General features: G+C 33.9%; 1 protein-coding gene across 1 annotated transcript; it reads left to right on the top strand.

Moving 5' to 3' along the window:
* Positions 1-1,405: 1,405 nt before the first annotated feature.
* LOC110638735 (nuclear transcription factor Y subunit A-7) lies at positions 1,406-16,432 on the top strand. The gene is given in 9 exon segments (XM_021789405.2): positions 1,406-1,528; positions 4,383-4,513; positions 4,729-4,784; positions 6,076-6,109; positions 6,112-6,139; positions 7,015-7,160; positions 14,527-14,631; positions 14,739-14,903; positions 15,790-16,432. Coding segments are annotated over 7 exon segments (717 nt in total). The 5' UTR covers positions 1,406-1,528; positions 4,383-4,513; positions 4,729-4,734; the 3' UTR covers positions 15,979-16,432.
* Positions 16,433-18,115: the final 1,683 nt, after the last annotated feature.

Here is an 18,115-nt window from a genome sequence, read left to right as displayed (position 1 = left end):
TATACTAGTCCAAGTCCTAGTGTAAATCTGGCGCATAGAATTTGGTCGTGACATATAAGGAGAGACAATGACTTGAAAATATGGTGTTTAGATGGAGAAAAGCATAAATAGGGCAAGAGAGACACAAATAGATAGAGAGATAAAGAAAGAAGATGGAGAGAAAAAAGAATGGTATTAAACTATAAATAATAGTAATATATATGGATTAAATAATAATTCATTCATAATATTAAGAGAGTTAAGGGTTAAATAATAGTTATAAAATATTATTTCTCATTAGATTGTATTTTAGAGTGTTGACTAATGATAAAATAGACAAAAAAAAAAAAAAGAAAAAAGGACGGGCCTATTAGTTAATAAAAGCAAATATAAAAGACTAAATAGTTGATTTTATAAAATATAGAGATAAAATTATAAATAATGTAAGAACCCAAATACATCATATTAATTTACCCAAACTATAATGATAGTACTTTATAACATTTATATATTTAAAAAATTTTTAGCTTAATATTTTAAAAATCTAATTTATAATATCATTATATAGTCTTTGGTTTTATTGAATTAATAATTTGATAATTTTACGACTAAAATTTGAGAAAGAAAATAATCTATTTGAAATCTAAAATGCAAAATTAAAATTTCAAAAAGTCTCTTAAATATAATATTTAAATTGTTAGTTAATTTATAAAACTTATTATAAAGAATAAGAAAAATTTATAAGAAATAAGAATTCAAAATTTGTAACTCTCCTCTCTTTAAAATTTTTTAATACATATAAAAATAGTGTATAATATATTAATATTAATATGCTTTACAAAATTTAATATATTGTGATCTGAATTAAAAAAAAACCTATTAATTAAATAAATAACATATTACGAAAGAAGTCTAGTAATGTGATATTATAATTTCCATTAAAAAAAATACAAATAAATGATTAGAAATAGACCAGAAGTACAAATAATTTATTGAAGCATACTTAGAAATACAATTAAGCCCTTAAACAATGTTTAAGCGCAATTGAACCTTTGAAATTTTTAAAATGAAACATTAAAGTCCCTAATTAATATAAGTTATTCTATTTATAATTAATAAAGTCCCTAATTAATTAATATAATTAATACAAATTGTAGGGGAAGAAACTCTATTTTTAACAGTGTTAAATGACCTTATCACGTGGCTCAAAATTGGTCTTAATTGCACGATTTTCGTTAGTTTAGATGCTTAAAATTTTCATTTTAAAAATTTGAGATCCACTTGTGCCCAAATTTCCTTTAAGGAATTAATTCTATTTTTGAGTATTTTTCACGTGCTTATTTATACCTTTTGGCCTTAGAAATAAAACTCCTTAGAAAATAATAATAATAATAATAATAATAATAAAAGCAGAGGTTGCAGTGGAGTAGAGGGGGAGCTCAGGAGATTCCATTTATGTAAAATTTCTCGTTTCCCCAGACTGAAAACAGACTGTTGTATAACGAAAGCTTTCTCTGCGAAGGCTAACCTCATTTTCTTTTCTCTGTCGGTAAGTTTCGATTTTCGAAACCCTAATTTTTGCTTTCCCTCTCTTTCCCTCCTTTTCAATATCTTCTGTTGCATGGAATCGAGAACTTCCTTTCCAATCTATCTTAATTTGAAATCTGTTTCTTTGCTGCTGCTGCTTCTGTGCGTTCGAATTAACTATTTGATTGCCAAGAAAATGTTTTCAAAGCATTGGAAGTTTTGGATTCTTTTTCTCCTTTTAATTGCCTCGGCAACGGCAACTATACAGATATGTGTGTGATTTAGGTTGAATTGTTTTCTGTGGATTACTTGATGATTGGAGGAATTGGAAATGATTTGAAAATGTTTTGCGATTTGTTGTTCCTCATTGCTACATGAGCATTCGCTCTTTTCTTTTTCAGTTGATCTTTTGAAATGATTTTTTTTTTAAGTTAAAAAAAATGAAAATTAACCCAAAAGAGATCAATTGAATTGTATTGAATTCTTGTAAAATTTGTTCCAAAATGGGGGTTAGTCAAGTTTAAAAGTGGATTTTTTGGCATGTATATTAATTGAATTGACAATCATGTTGCTGCATGAATTTATTGAGCAGTTTGTGTGAGTGAATTTTGGTGTTTTGAGCTTGTTTCGAGCCTTTGACATTATTGATTTATTTTCATTATTGCCATTTACTGATTTGGGATTTTTGGTTGTTTATGAATCTATTATATCTATAAAGTTTGGGTGAAACTGACTTAAAAAGTTTGTGATCTAATTCAGTTATTTGACTACGTTTGCAGTTGCACATTCCACGCCACATATTATAAATGATTTCAAAATTTAATTGTTGTTATGCCTGAAAGTTATGATTCTTTGTAGCTGTTATCCTTCCTGTTATGGATTCAGTGGTACAAAAGACATCAACGATGAAATTTGATTCAGTTTTTAGGATTCTGAATAAAATGTTTCTTAAACTCTAATTGTATTTGAAGTCAACCTTGTCCTCAAGGTTGAAATTAGTGCAAACAAAATTATAGCGTGTACAGTAGAACAAAATGTCTTCTTTTAGAGGTTTCTTATTTCTTCTCTTATCTCCAGGTTTTTGTGGTATTATGATGGTATATCCCTTCCAAATTGCATATTACATTTGCTTCCTTATTATCTCCTGATGAGAAGAAAAGATGTACTCCTTTTCTAGCCAGGGACTGGTTTATAATTATTTGATGCTTTAAAAAAATGCTGTGCAATGTTGTTGCCCTTCTTTCAATGCGAAAAGTATCGCTGATCCACATGCAATGAGTCCAGTCCTACTAAACGTTGTGCCGTGCTTAGATCTCATTACACAAAATTCTAGTCATGAATTTTTTTTTTTATTGTAAAATGGAGAAAAAAAAAAAGAAGGATGTGCCTTGACACACACACACGCGCGTACGCGCACACATTTTGTGGGAAGAAGCTTTGGCAGATGAAACTTAGATATCTAACTTTTTTTTTTTTAACTATGACACTTCCAGTTGATAGGTTTCTCTCTAAAGCTGGTCTGACTATGACATATCTGCTCTTGCTTTTTCAAATGAACTATAATTAAAATAATGTTAATCCATGTCCAAATTTAAGTTTTGGTAGTACCTAAATCAAAGCCACCATGCAACATAAGATGCTTTTTTCTTTCCCTTTCCCCCAAAAAAGGCCTTTTTTTTTTTAATTTTTTTGTTGCTATTGTCATAAGAAGTGAAGACGGTTAACTTAGGGCTTGTTCACTTGTGGAAAACTGAAATTGTTTCCTAGAAAAATTTTAAAAGAAAACTAGAAAACAAAGGTTCGTGTTCATATGTGCTAGTTTTTCAAGTGCAGAACTAAAAAACTAGTTTTTCAGTTTTCCAAAATTTAATTAAGATTTAGAAAACAATTTTAAGTTGTTTTCCAATATTTTTTTAAAATAACAAATCCTGTTTTACATTTGGAAAACAATGACTTGTCTATAATTAAAATTATACTATAACTTTTACATAACTAAAATTGAATAATTATTTAAGAAAATATTTATTTACAATGATAAAAAATAATCATTAGGTTAGAGGATAGAAAGAAAAAAAAGGGTAGACCTAAATTGAGTTGGAGGAGAGTAGTACAACATGACCTAGAAGCATTACAAATTTCTGAGTATTTAACTTAAAATCGTTTAGAGTGGAGAAAGCGAATCAATGTAGTCGACCCTAAATTTTTGGGATAAAGTCTTAGTTGAGTTGAGTTGAGTAGAGTTGAGTTGATAAAAAGTAATCATATTAGTATAAAATAAATGAATAACATATTAAAAGTTTTTAAAAAGTAAAATAACTTTCTAAATTTATTTTATAATTTTTTTTTTAATCATGAAAGATATATATATATATATATATATATTTTAGAATTAGAAATTTTTTTATTATTGAAAGGTGAACGTGTTTTCCATGGAAATTGAAAACTTTATTTTTCTTAGAAAATGGAAAGTAAACAGGCCTAGTCTCTTGTTTGCCTATATATTTTGTAGAAAAGGTAGAATTTGATATGTGACATAGTGAATAGAATAGGGGTGGAGCACTACTAATTTAAACAAGATGATTTGCTGATTGAAAGATCATTTCTCGCTTGGTATCTCAATATATTTTTTAACCATATTGTTGTCCTTGTTGTTGTGGCTCATCTTTAGAATTAACCGAATAGTTAGTGGGCTCTTTTTTCCTCTCTATTTTCATAGTCATTTTTTTATGTGTGCCTTCTCATCTTTGCAATTTCAAAATGGTTTACGAAGAAATCGTAGAATAACCTTTAATTTATCTCTAGTTGCATGATTGTTTATTTTAATAGTATTTTATTTTATTGATTGCTTATTTATGATTTTATCACTATTTGATTAGCGCTTGATTCACTCATATCCCAAGGGGATTGAAGTCATTGATTAGCTTAATTTAAGCATTGTTTATCAGTAGTGCAGACTGCAGAATATACCATATGCAGAAGGTGCAGAATTCTGGAGGGAGGATACCTTGTGAGTGGAATAGGCATTTGTTTATAATGCATGCTGGAATATTTAGTTACTGACATAAAAATATTTGGAAAGCATATAATCCATGTCTAGTGATGTTTTATGTTAAACTACTAATTGAAGTTAAAAGTAGGCTCAATGACCTTTAATTTTTTTTCAAAGCTGTGTAAGAGGGTTAGATATAGCGTGGATATATCATTGCTTACTCCTTTTTGCAGCTAGAAATGACCCACTCATACCTGAAGCGTGCCCACCCTTGGGTGGAACAAGGCAGGTAGGAAAAAAAAAAAAAAAGAACAAACAAATGAACTGTCTAGCCACTCAAAACTATTCTGTGTCTCTTTCCAATTATGCACGCAGATTCTAACAAATTAAGAACTATATATATATAACTTTAGAATGCACATATAACCAAATCTATTTAACAAAATTATCAACATGCATAAAATTAAGAATAGAAAATCCTTCTGGACTTGTTTAAAATATAAATGTCCACAGGGGAGAGGTATGTTATACTTGGGAATTGAAAAAAAAAATATAAGTTTTAAAAATTCTATATGTATTTTCTGAAATATGAGTCAAGTTTGGGCTATGCTAATACTTGATTCTAACTTGAACAGAACATGCGTGAGTTGAAATACTGGCCCTTGCTCTTGCCTCTTGACAGGGCATGAAAAACCCATCCAATTTAGGTTGGGTAGAGGCAAATATTCACATGTCGAGCATAAATTGCCTACTTATTGTTGATGTTTGTGACTAAATCATTCATGCATCACACATTTGCACAAAGAAGTTTTGACTGATAGAAAAATGTGAGTTCAGAAAAGGCTCCTCTTTTTTGTTCTTTAAATGATGAATCTTCATTATTGAAAATGAAGAAGTTTCTCAGGGCTGCCATGATTGCAAAATTGCAAAGGTACCATAGGCATGGGAAAAAAAATTATATCTATTGTATCAATTCATTTAGTTTCTTAGTTGAATATTAAGCTGCACAATAGCAAATGAAATTTTAGGAGGCCACTCCATTTACATATTGTGAATCTACATGTATTTAGGAAAATTGTTTTAATGCAGATTAGTGAGTGTGCAGTTAATTCTAAAAAAATATTTGGCCAAGTTTATTTATCTTAATAAATAGAAGTGATGTTATATTCTTGTTTAAGCTTGAAAAAAAAAAAAGAGATCACACATGGAGTATTTGAAAGTTGAAGCATAGGCAATGGCTAGTTATGGATGTACTGTAATTTGATGCTGACTTGTTCATTCCAATGCATGTTTTTTTTTTTCTTTTTACTTTTTGGTAAGCAATGTGAAGGGAATTCTCTTCCTCTTCCTCCTCCTTCCCTTTGTTCTTTCCATTGTTTTGTTTTATGGTTCTGGATTTCAGCTTCTTCCAGTATTGTTAATTTTAGATTCAGGATTGTCACACATGCATAAAGCTTTTTCAATTCTCATGAATCATTGAAATATTTTTGTAGCTTTGGTATGCTTGGGTATCATTTGACTAGCATCTCATTGAATTCTATGGTGTCAAATTGACCTGATTATTTTAATTGCCCTGCCAGATCTGATACTGGGGATTCTGTGTGCATAATAGCCTCATGACTTCTTCCATGCATGATCTTTCAGGTATTTTTTTTTTGGTTGTAACTGTTGATCAAATAAGTGTTTTAATGGTAACTGTATTAGAGAGTGTGCATGCATTTGTTTTCCTTTGTGATGATGAATTGGAACTTAACTTGTTTTTATGTAATATTATAATGATTTTATTTGGAAAAAGATCTGTTTCAATTTTTTGTTCTCATGGAATTACTTGCCTAAGCTAGAGCCACGCTCTTATGAGAACAGAATCTTGGTGCAATTACATTCATGTGTAGGAATTCTTCAGTTTTTGCAATTTAAATAAAAATGAGAGTGTGAGACGCCCACTAAATTTGGGAGGAAAGTAGATTCCGAAGTGGAGGGAATTTTGTTGTAATAATCAAGAAATCAACAGTTGAGATATTTGGTAATGGGAATTTTCTGGTGATTTGATATTTCATAAAAGCATTTTAGTGTGATTGACCCTTTTCATTTTTGGATAAAATCTTGATGCTTATATTAGAAAGCTGAACTTGAGTTTTGACTGTGACATATCTGAAATATCATTAATTGCTTACTTTGTGGTTCTCAATGAGGTTGACCCTATGCATATTTTCGTTCTTTGTGATTAGCTCTTCTTGTGGTTGGACAGGCCACCTAGGAGGATCTTGTACTCACTAGATAATTTGCTGGTCTCTATAAGGCAGCTTAATTTAATCCTCACCTAGGAGGATCTTGCACTTACCAGATGATTTGATGGTCTCTATTGGGTAGCTTAAATTAATTTTCACCTAGGAAGATCTTGCACTTACTAGATGATTTGACAGTCTCTATTAGGCAACTTAATTTATTTGTCACTGTGTATGGTGTCCATCATACTTTTCGTCCTTAACAATATGATACTTATGAAGACTGTTGTCCAGATAATAGTGAGACGAATGAGCAGCAGAAACACTCAGAATCTCAGATTCTGTCTTCATCTCCTGCAGCTGCACTGGTGCACCCTGGGATGTCGAACACAAATATTCAGTATGCAACAAGTCTGCAACTTGGTTCAGGGCACGCAATGGTATATATATATCCTGGACAAACTATTTTGATTATTGTTTTGTGTCCGTGGGTGTATGTGAAAGAATACTCTGTTATTTCATCTTTGTTTTTATACATATTGATTTGTTGGTTTCTTATATGTTTTCCTAAACAGCTTGAAAATAATAACTTAAATTTTCAAGACAATTTATTCTTATTATGATCAAGTCTACACCAGCAATCAATTTAATGATACAATACTTTGACTGGGTTAACCTGGTATGCAAAAGAATTCTAGCTGTAGATGCTAGTGCCAGCCAGATGATTAAAGCAATTCTTTCATATGTTATTGTGCATATAGCTATGCATCTATTTGTGATTAATTGAATTTACTTTTAAATTTTGAAAATGAGTTTGCCACTTGACAGTTTGAATTGCTTTCTGTAGTATGTACTATGTCTCTTTATTTTGTCACCCTTATTTAACATGAGGTCCATCATTTTTTTTAACTTTAGGTAATTAGGTCCTATGTGCATGAACTGGAGTACAAGTATCTGTTGCAAGTACATGCTGGGGTTAGACACTCCAATTTTCCAAAATCTTCATAGGTTTTCTCCTAAATTTTAAGTGCTGAATTGTCCTACCCCTGTACAAGTATCCCATCTGATGTGGCACTTTTGGGTAAAGTGAGAAGTCAGAGTAACTACAACTGTGGGTACGAGTAGTCTATGAGCACATATTTGTGTTTAGAAAAGGTTATAACAGTTTTTGTTTGTAAGGTGTACTTTTCTCTTAGTAGCTGTCCCTTCAATTCGCACCGGTTTCTGAATGTCAAAGTATTGATACCTGTGCTGATGACAGTAACAGAATAGTAGTTTTACTTGTTGCCTTGGTTGTGGAGGCAGTGATGCTTGTTGAAAATTGAAATGCTAAATTGCCTTCTATAGTCTGAATGTTATCAGTAGTGATTATGCTGCTCATATTGGATGGTATTGAGCCCTGTTCAAGAAAAATTATGAATAATCATGCTTCTTTATTGCCTATGTTTGCCCCCTCAACTTATCTTTAGTCATTCATTATCATTTACCATATAACATTTTTTTAGTGAATTCTGTAGAAAGAGATGATTCTACTTAATTTCAATTAATCTGTACATGGGTATATATATATACAATTGATTCCTATAACTGTGTTCTACTAATTAGGAAGAAATCCTAAATAAGAAATACTAAATAGGAATATAGAATACAGAATATACAAAGAAATAATACAGTGATTGACTTTCCATAACACTCCCCCTCAAGTTGGAGCATAGATGTTAATCATGCCCAACTTGTTACAAATGTAGTCAATCCTAACTCCATTCTGAGCTTTTGTGAAAATATCTCCTAACTGCTCTTTAGTTTTGATGTGTCCTGTTGAGATGATCTGTTGTTGAATCTTTTCACGAACAAAGTGACAATCAATCTCAATATGTTTGGTCTACTCATGAAACACTGGATTAGAAGCAATATGGAGAGCAGCTTGATTATCACACCACAATTTCGCAGGCAGAGAGGTCTTAAAACCTGTCTCATCTAGTAATTGAAGTATCCACATTACCTCACATACTGATTGTGCCATGGCTCTGTATTCGGATTTAGCACTAGATCGAGAAACTACACTCTGCTTCTTGCTTCTCCAAGACACTAAATTTCCTCCAACAAAAACGCAATATCCAGTAGTTGACCTCCTATCAATTTTAGATCCAGCCCAGTCAGCATCTGAAAAATATTCAACATTCAAATGCCATGATTACCATATAACAAACCTCTTTTTGGAGCGCTCTTCAGATAACACAAGATTTGTCCCAAGGCTTCTCAATAGGCAACAGTTGGGGAATACATAAACTGACTTACCACACTAACGGCATAAGCAATGTCAGGACGAGTAACTGTAAGGTAGTTCAATTTTCCTACCAATCTCCTGTATCTCTCTGGATCTTCAAACAACTCACTATCCCCTGCTAACAGTTATAAATTTGGAGCTATTTGTGCACTACAAGGCTTAGCACCTAATTTTCCTGTCTCTGTCAATAAATCGAGGACATATTTTCTTTGAGACAAGAAAATACCCTTCTTACTTCTCATAACTTCAATACCCAAGAAATACTTTAACAATCCCAAGTCTTTGGTTCGAAACTGGGTTTGGAGGAAGGTTTTAAGAGATGAAATACTTGCAGAGTCACTTTCAGTGATGATAATGTCATTCACATAGACTACCAGGAGAATTAGACCAGCCTCAGATTGCCTATAAAATACTGAGTGATCACACTTGCTCTTTTGCATACCAAATTCCTGTACTGCTTCACTGAATCTCCAAAACCAGGCCCTAGGACTTTGTTTCAAGCCATAAAGAGATTTCCGAAGCCTACAAACGTTACCCAACTCCCCCTGAGCAACAAACCCAGGTGGTTGCTCCATATACACTTCCTCTTGAAGATCACCATGAAGGAAAGCATTCTTGATATTCAATTGGTGCAGGGGCCAATCATATGTAGCTGCTAAAGAGATAAACAAGCGAACAAAAGTAAGTTTAGCTACAGGAGAAAAAGTGTCAGAGTAATCAACCCCATATGTCTGAGCATATCCTTTTGCTACGAGGCGTGCTTTTAACCTAGCCACAGAACCATCGGGATTTACCTTTACTGTAAATACCCATTTGCAACTAATAGCTTTCTTACCAGTGGGCAAAGGCAACAGTTCTCATGTACCATTAGTATCTAAAGCCTTCATTTCCTCTTTCATAGCAGCACACCAGCCAGGATGAGACAGTGCCTCACCAACAGTATTAGGGATAGGAACAGAGTTTAAAGAAGTAACAAAACATCGAGAACAAGAAGACAATTGATTATAAGAAACAAAAGAAGAGATAGGGTAAGTACATGAACATTTATCTTTACGAAGAGTAATGGGTAAGTCTAGATCAGAATCATAATCAGTATGAGGTACAGGATCTCCTAACGAAGTAGCTGGTGGAGGATCTGAGTCAGGAATCTCCAATCTCCTGGAATAAACATGAACAACGGGAGGTCGAGTAGGTCTAGAGACAGAAGGAACAGGCTGTTGGAGAGGACTAGATGTTGGTTGGACAGTATATATTAAGAGATCATCCTCCTCCCCCTGACTCTCATTCACAGATGATTGAAGAAAAAATGAAGTGGACTAAAAAAATGTGACATCTGCAAAAACAAGATAACGATTAAGAATAGGAGAGAAACAGCGATACCCTTTTTGCAGCCGAGAGTACTCAAGGAAGACACATTTGAGAGACTTTGGATCCAATTTAGTAACCTGTGGACGAACATCACGCACAAAACAGGTACAACAAAAAATACGGGGTTCAACAGGGAACAAAGATTTTGTAGGAAACAAAGCAATATAAGGAATATCCCCATTAAAGACAGAAGACGATATACGATTGATAAAAAAACATGCTGTAGAAACTGCATCCGCCCAAAAGTGTTTAGGAATTTTCATTTGAAAAAGAAGAGCACGAGTTACCTGAAGAAGATGCCGATTTTTTCTTTCGGCCACGCCATTTTGGGATGGGGTATCCATACAGGAAGATTGATGAAGAATGCCATTTTGTGTCATATAAGACTGAAATTGTGCTGAAAAGTATTCTTTGGCATTGTCACTTCTTAATATACGCACTTAAATATTAAATTGAGTTTTGATTTCATTACACAAGGCACAAAAGATAGAAAACAATTAGAACGATTCTTCATTAAATATAACCAGGTAACACGAGAATAATCATCAACAAAAGTAACAAAATAACGAAATTCAGTTTTAGAAGTAACAGAACAAGAACCCCAAACATCAGAATGAACTAACTCAAAAGGGGATGAAGCCCGTTTATTGACTCTAGACACAGAAGGCAAACGATGATGTTTTGCAAACTGACACGATTCACATTCTAGTACTGATAAAGACTGAAACTGAGGACATAGCTTTTTCATGGTAGACAAAGTAGGATGACCCAATCTACAATGAGCTTCAAGAGGTGTTAAGGTACTGGAGCAAACAAGCGACCGCGGTACATGATTTTTCAGAATGTAGAGACCACCTAACTCACGTCCTCTACCAATAATCTGCTTCGTCGTAAGATCCTGAAACAAACACTGGTCAGGAAAAAAGGAAACAGAGCAATTTAAGGTACGAGCAAGTTTACTAACAGAAAGTAGATTAAAAGAGAATTTTGGTAGACACAAAATAGATGACAAAGAAATTGACGAAGTCGGATTCGCAGTTTCAGAACCCATGACACAAGAAGTAGAACCATCAGCTAAAGTAACAGTAGAGGAAGTGAGATTAAACTGAAAAGCAGATAGAAGACTAGAATTACTTGTCATGTGATCTGTCGCACCAGAATCAATAACCCATTTGGATGAGGAAGACACAAGGCATGTAGTGGATTTACCTGACTCAGCGATCGTAGTGACAGGGGAACTGGTCGGCTTTAGAGATGCCTGATACTGAGAAAACTGTGCAAAATCCTCTGCAGATACCAAAATAGTTTTCTCAAAGGAAGATACTGTAGAATCCTCTGCTGCCATATTTGTCATCTGTGATCGTTGATTTTTCATCTAAAGTTGCAGATAATTATATTTTGTATGGCCAGGCTCATGGCAATAATAATAAATGACTCCTCTTGAGTCCTGATTAGGACTAGCCTCTCCATTACGTTGATTACTTCTGTTGCCTGTAATTCCTCCTCAACTTCCTCTTCTATTACCTTGTTGTCCATTTGGATTACGGCTAATAAGAGCACTACTGGCAGGCTGTGAAGATTGGGTACTCTCTGTACGAAGGACCCGTGTGAACGTTTCATGCAAAGAGAAAATCTCAGAACTGGAGAGAATCTGAGATTTAGCAATCTCATACTCTGAAGGAAGGCCTGCAAGAAAACTCATAACAGCCAGTTGCTCCCGTTGGGCTTGCTGAACTTTAACATCAGGATTAAAAGGCAACAATACATTAAGTTCCTTATATACCCGTTTAAAATCCATAAAATAAGCCGTGAGAGACTTATTCTCTTTCTCAGCATAGTAGAATGCCTTACAAACATCATAAATACGGGAGATATTCCCTTTATCAGAATACAGAAAATCTAAGTAATTCATCATTTCCTTAACAAATTTACAGTGATTAATTAAACTAATTACCTCGCTGTGAATTGAGTTTCGAAGCTGCAAAAACAACCGAGCATCCTCCCTTAGCCAAGTTTGTTATGTATCATCCGTAGGTGGATCTTTAGTAAGGTGATCATCCTTATCAATGCTACGCAAATAGACCCTAACAGTCTTACTCCACTCCAGGTAATTCGAACCATTAAGTTTGTGTTCCGTGATCTTAGTCATCACCGGAATCACATCAGAAATAACATTCTTATTGTCTGCCATTTGTTGAGACAAAGAAAACTAACCGAAACGCTAATCCAAAGTGCTTACAGCAGCAAAATAACCCAAAATCACAAATCAAGCAAATACCAAAATAGGATCTGAGAGCCAAACCTCAGAAGTCCTTTAATGGTATACTGGATCAGGCAACAGCACACAGTGGTGGAATGAGGGGGTTGAGGCGACGCCGGCGATGTTGATCGGAGTCGAAACGGCCGGTCGGCGGCCAAGGTCTCTCCTGAGCTGGGTGGTGAGAACAAATAGTCACCCTAGATAGATGACCTGCTCTGATACCATGTAGAAAGAGATGATTCTCCTTAATTTCAATTAATCTGTACATGGGTATATATATACAATTGATTCCTATAATTGTGTTCTACTAATTAGGAAGAAATCCTAAATAAGAAATCCTAAATAGGAATACAGAATATACAAAGAAATAATATAGTGATTGACTTTTCATAACAAATTCACTCAACCAAACTCAACTGTACATTAAATTCAAACTATTTGAGATTTACTATATAAATAATTTTCCTTTCATTCTGATTTCTACCTGGTTTAGAGCTACATCTTCAAAAAGATGTCGGACCACTAGTTGCTCGAATAAAGTTGTTTGGATGTTAGTGTATTTCTGGAGCTTTGGTGCAACTTCTATGTCCATTTGTAGGAAGAAAACCAGAAATTAGATAAATAAGCTTGGTAATTTTTTAGGCTCATCTCTTTTTCTGTGGGATTCAAGTCAAATGAAATACCATCTTTCAGCATACAACAACCTCTACAAAGATGTTTGTTCAGAGGATCGTTAAGGGAAGAATTATATGGTTTATGGATCTTAGTACAAGAGATTAAAATTCTGGAGAATAAAGAAATAAACTTTATCAGTTGTTCCAGAAAGTTCCAAATTTGATTATGCTCAAATATTTTTTTGATAAAATAATGTTTGTATAAATAGTGCTAGAGAGGAAATAGAGTACAAGGAGGAAAGACTTCCTCCTAAGAAAAAGCTAAGAGCGAAAACATAAGTTTATTATCAAAACAAAGGGACTTTCCAACCTTGCAATATATCTAATTATCTACTGGAGAGATCCCTATTAAAAAAACTAAATGCTGAACACCAGATAGACAACATGGATGCCTTTTTCAACTCTAAGTAATAGCATAGCAAAGATGTTCCTGAAAACTCTTGCATTATGCTCCAAACAAACTCTTCAAAACACCCAAATTTCACGCTATCCAGACAATCCTTTCCCTCCTTCGTCTTGTAACCCTTCAAATGAAACAACTATAATTCTTAAAGTGGGCAAACCCACTTTTCACTAGAAATGGCGAAAGTTTTTTCTTCAGATACTTAATGAAACATAACAATACAAGAATGGATATGCATGATCTCTCCACTATAAAAACATGGGAATGCCTCATCAGGTCTCCACTCTTGTAGCTTATTACTATTAATGTTATTACGTATTGCTTGCCAAACTGAAGTCTTTGTTTTAAGGGGAGCTTTAGACTTTCATATATGACTATGGTGAAAATAATTTAATGGTCTTTGGTCTTATAGATGTTTTGTGCCTTCTGAGTTACATTTCCCTGTTGTTTTGCTAATAATAAACAAGTACATGGATGTAACAAACCAGCATGAACATAATAGCTCACTTGACACATGGACTACACGCTTGATTTTGAGGGCAGTCAGCAGTGTTTTGATCTGTCCCTTTGCTTTTGGCAATGGGGCGCAGTGAGGGCAGGCAGCCATTCCCCATCCCGTCTCACCCACCTAATGGGGAGACCCAGTGCCATCCTTCATTGGCTTCTATAATCTTCATGTTGAAGGTTACCTTCCTTTGGATGGTGAAATTCTCCTGCAACTAGATTAAAAATTTTAATTCTATATTTGTTCTTACCACATAATAGTTGGGCACTTTCACATACTAACTTCCATGCGTGGCTGGTGGAATTGAAGGCGGCAGCAGCAGCTTACCCATACTCGGATCCATACTATAGAAGCATTTTTGCTCCCTATGATGCTCAGCCATATCCTCCACAGCCCTATGGTGGACAACCAATGGTAATTTATTCTTTTTTATGACACATGCATGAACCTTGGTTCTTTGTGAAACTGGTAAACTCTTACAGACATTTATCTTACAATTATTTAATAACTACTGGCTTCAGGTCCATCTTCAGTTAATGGGAATTCAGCAAGCTGGAGTTCCTTTGCCATCAGAGGCAGTTGAGGAACCTGTATTTGTCAATGCCAAACAATATCATGGCATCTTAAGACGTCGACAATCCCGTGCAAAAGCTGAATCAGAAAACAAGGTCATCAAATCTCGGAAGGTACATTTTGACCTTTCGAGAGCAAATATCTGCTGCTCATTTTTGATGTTATGTTTGGTTTAGCGGATTGGTAAGGGGCTTGTCTATCTCTGCTTTATCTCTTATTAATTCTGGTGCATCCTCATTCTATTAGAATATGTTTGTCCTTTCTTGCTTGAACTTTTCAAAGTTAAGCTTGTCTAGGCCACCGGAATAATTTCCAAGCATTATCTGAATGTTGGTGCTGTGGAATGTCAAGTGGAAAAACTTGATCGATTGATGTTAGTGGACAGCTAGCCTCATATTAGTAGGCTTTAGGACTCACTCCTATGAAGAAAGCTTCACAATTTCCATGGTTACAATTGCATCACAACTCCAAAAGAAGCGTAATTACCAGGAAAAAGGCAAAAGCGTTACAAGTATAGGAATTTAACTATTCATACAACTTTGAACTTTTTGGGCTCCAGATTTTTGATACTTGAACAAAGATCTATTTGGCTATTAGATTAATTAAGATATTTATTAGCATTGAAAATGTAAATAGACTTGATTTAGACCCAGAATCCATTATAATGCATACCATCTCAATAAACAAAAAACACTAAAATACCATAGTAATATGAATAGTGTAATGCTGTTCCACTACCATATGAATTCCGCTACATCGTTATCCACCTTATCAAAGCTTGAGGTTGATAAATTTTCCATGTTAAATTTCTTATTATGTCAGTAATAATTAAGTGTGTTCCTTGAATTACCCTGAATGATCTGTTATATGATTTTGCTAGTTTACAATCAATCTGGAAAACTTCAAATTTGTTTACTTTGCATGTTGAATAGACTTCTGCATTCCAAGTTCATTTTGTGTTGGACCTTTCATGACTCACAATTCATACTAATCTTGCAGTCATACTTGCATGAATCTCGACATCTACATGCATTGAGAAGAGCTAGAGGATTGGGGGGTCGGTTTCTCAATTCCAAGAAGAATGGGAATCAACAAGAGAAAGAAGATTCACCAAGTGACAAATCACAATCCAATATCAATCTTAACTCTGATAAAAATGATATTGCTTTGTCGGATAGCAAGTCTTGATATAAAGCTAGTTGGTGGGGCACACACTGGGACCACAGATCTTCCAGGAGGGCCATCCCCTAATAGTCAGTATTGCTTCACTCTTGTTCTTCACATACAAGCCATTAGTTTGTATAGCTTTTTCTAGTAATTGGTTTGTAGGGAGGTTGCAAAGATGGAGGTAGTGTAATTAAGGGGCATGAATAGTTGTCTTTGCAACAGTGGTTTTATTTGTAGTTTTTTCATCTTTCCATGAGGGGAGTGATGGTTAGGTTTTGTGTGTGGGCATTTCTTTGCTTTCAAGAATGTGGTCAAGCTAGTTCTTTTTCTAACAAAGAGTTGGAGCTGTGTTAATTGGTTGAGTTGATTGTTCTTCATTAGCTTAGTGAAATTAGGTTGGCTGTTTCTATTTAGTATTAGCCCTTTGATTACTTATTATTGTCAACTTTTCAAATAAGATGGATGGTTTGATTAATACTGGCAGTGTTGCGCTATATTTGTCATGGCAGCATGTTTGCATTGCACAGCAAAAAAATTGAACTGACACATTCAGCAATGCATCCTCCTTTCATTTGAACTTATCCTTTCTAGTTATTACTCTCCTCCTCCTGTTGAGTCATGTTATTGTTGTTAGGTTTTGAGCCTACGACTGCAAGTAAACTAAACTTTGCTAGTTTGAAGCTTTTGATTAGTTTACAGTCCTAAATCAGTCAGCTTAAAAGTTAGGACTGCAGAAGAGTTGAGCGTGGGCTCTTTAAAACCTGCAAGAGAGCCCACCATTTAAAATTTGAACGGCTGCTCTACAAGTTCTATGTGTATCTATTTCTTTTTTTTTTAATATACTTTTTTTTTACTTCGGAAATGTTTAAAGGGAAGGGGAACGATGATGAGGTTCAACTGTTTGACTATTTATCGAATGAGACACTCTACCATTGAGCTGCCGATCCAATATAGGAATTTGCAATGCCACCCTATTACTACATCAATTTCATCATCTATGATTGCTGAGGCAGTGAAAGAGAAAGCACAGAGCTGATTCCATGGGTATTATTTCTAGATTTCCAGAAGCTATGGTCACTTCAGCATGCAAATGAATGCCCCTGCACAATCTTCAGTTTTTCTCTGATAAGCCTATCCTGATCCTCATTGGGTTATTGCGAAATTGTGAATCCATTTTTAGCATAAATCCCTTGTTTGTCACTTGTGACCGGGAACTTGAATTTTCTTCGAGTTGAGAAGTATAACTGGGCAGATACAAGAAACTGTGATAAATCACCGCCTTTTCCTTAAAAAAAAAAAAAAAGAAAAAAAAAAGAAAAGAAAAAAATTGGTATCAACTAAGATTTAAATTTGAAATGGAAAATGGATAGAGATAGTGGAATTTGAAACTTTAAATGGGTTGATCAATGAAGTTACTAAACAATTGTGATAATTGTTGAGAGTTGAAACACCTAGCCTTTATCTGAAAAGACAAAACAGGGAAATCAACAAATGAAAAGGGTTTATTTTCTCCATTTGCTTGGTTTTAATTAATCTTTTGTGTTGGATATCCGATAATGTGTTTGTGAAAGACGTCTCAACAATTGCTAGTGAAGGCTTTTGTAAAGTCACTGACAAGAAAAGCATTTTTATTTTACTTTTTCAAAACCATGTGCCAAACACGTTGTTTGCTATGTTCTTGCATGGATAAGTTCTCTAAAAAGAAAAATAAAACAAAATCCTCCATCTCAGACATTTTACCTCCAAACTAATTAATGATTTAATTAATGATGTATTATAAAAAAAATTGTTATTTAATCAAAACATGTTAAAGTTATATTGATTCATTAAAAAAGATTATACCTAGTAATAATATCATTAACATTCTGATTATTCAACCCTAATAATAGCAGAAATCAATTAATTAATATGATTTTAATTTAAATTGAAACTGAATTTTGACAACAACATTTACAGATTAGCATGGACTAATTATAATTGGTTGGTGGGAATTGAAAATGAAGTCAATAAAGTGGCTTTTTACTGTTGACCAATGTCAAATGATTTAGAGTAATGGGACATTCAAACAATATGATATGTTTCAATTATCTGTTCATCAAATAGCTAGGTGTGGAATCTTAAAATTCAACGCATCACTATTACCTTGTTTTGTTTTACA

Source organism: Hevea brasiliensis, chromosome 17 (genome assembly GCF_030052815.1).
Source record: "Hevea brasiliensis isolate MT/VB/25A 57/8 chromosome 17, ASM3005281v1, whole genome shotgun sequence".
Lineage (NCBI taxonomy): Eukaryota > Viridiplantae > Streptophyta > Magnoliopsida > Malpighiales > Euphorbiaceae > Hevea > Hevea brasiliensis.
Note: the sequence above shows the minus strand (reverse complement) of the source record. Positions and strands in the feature narration are given on the sequence as shown.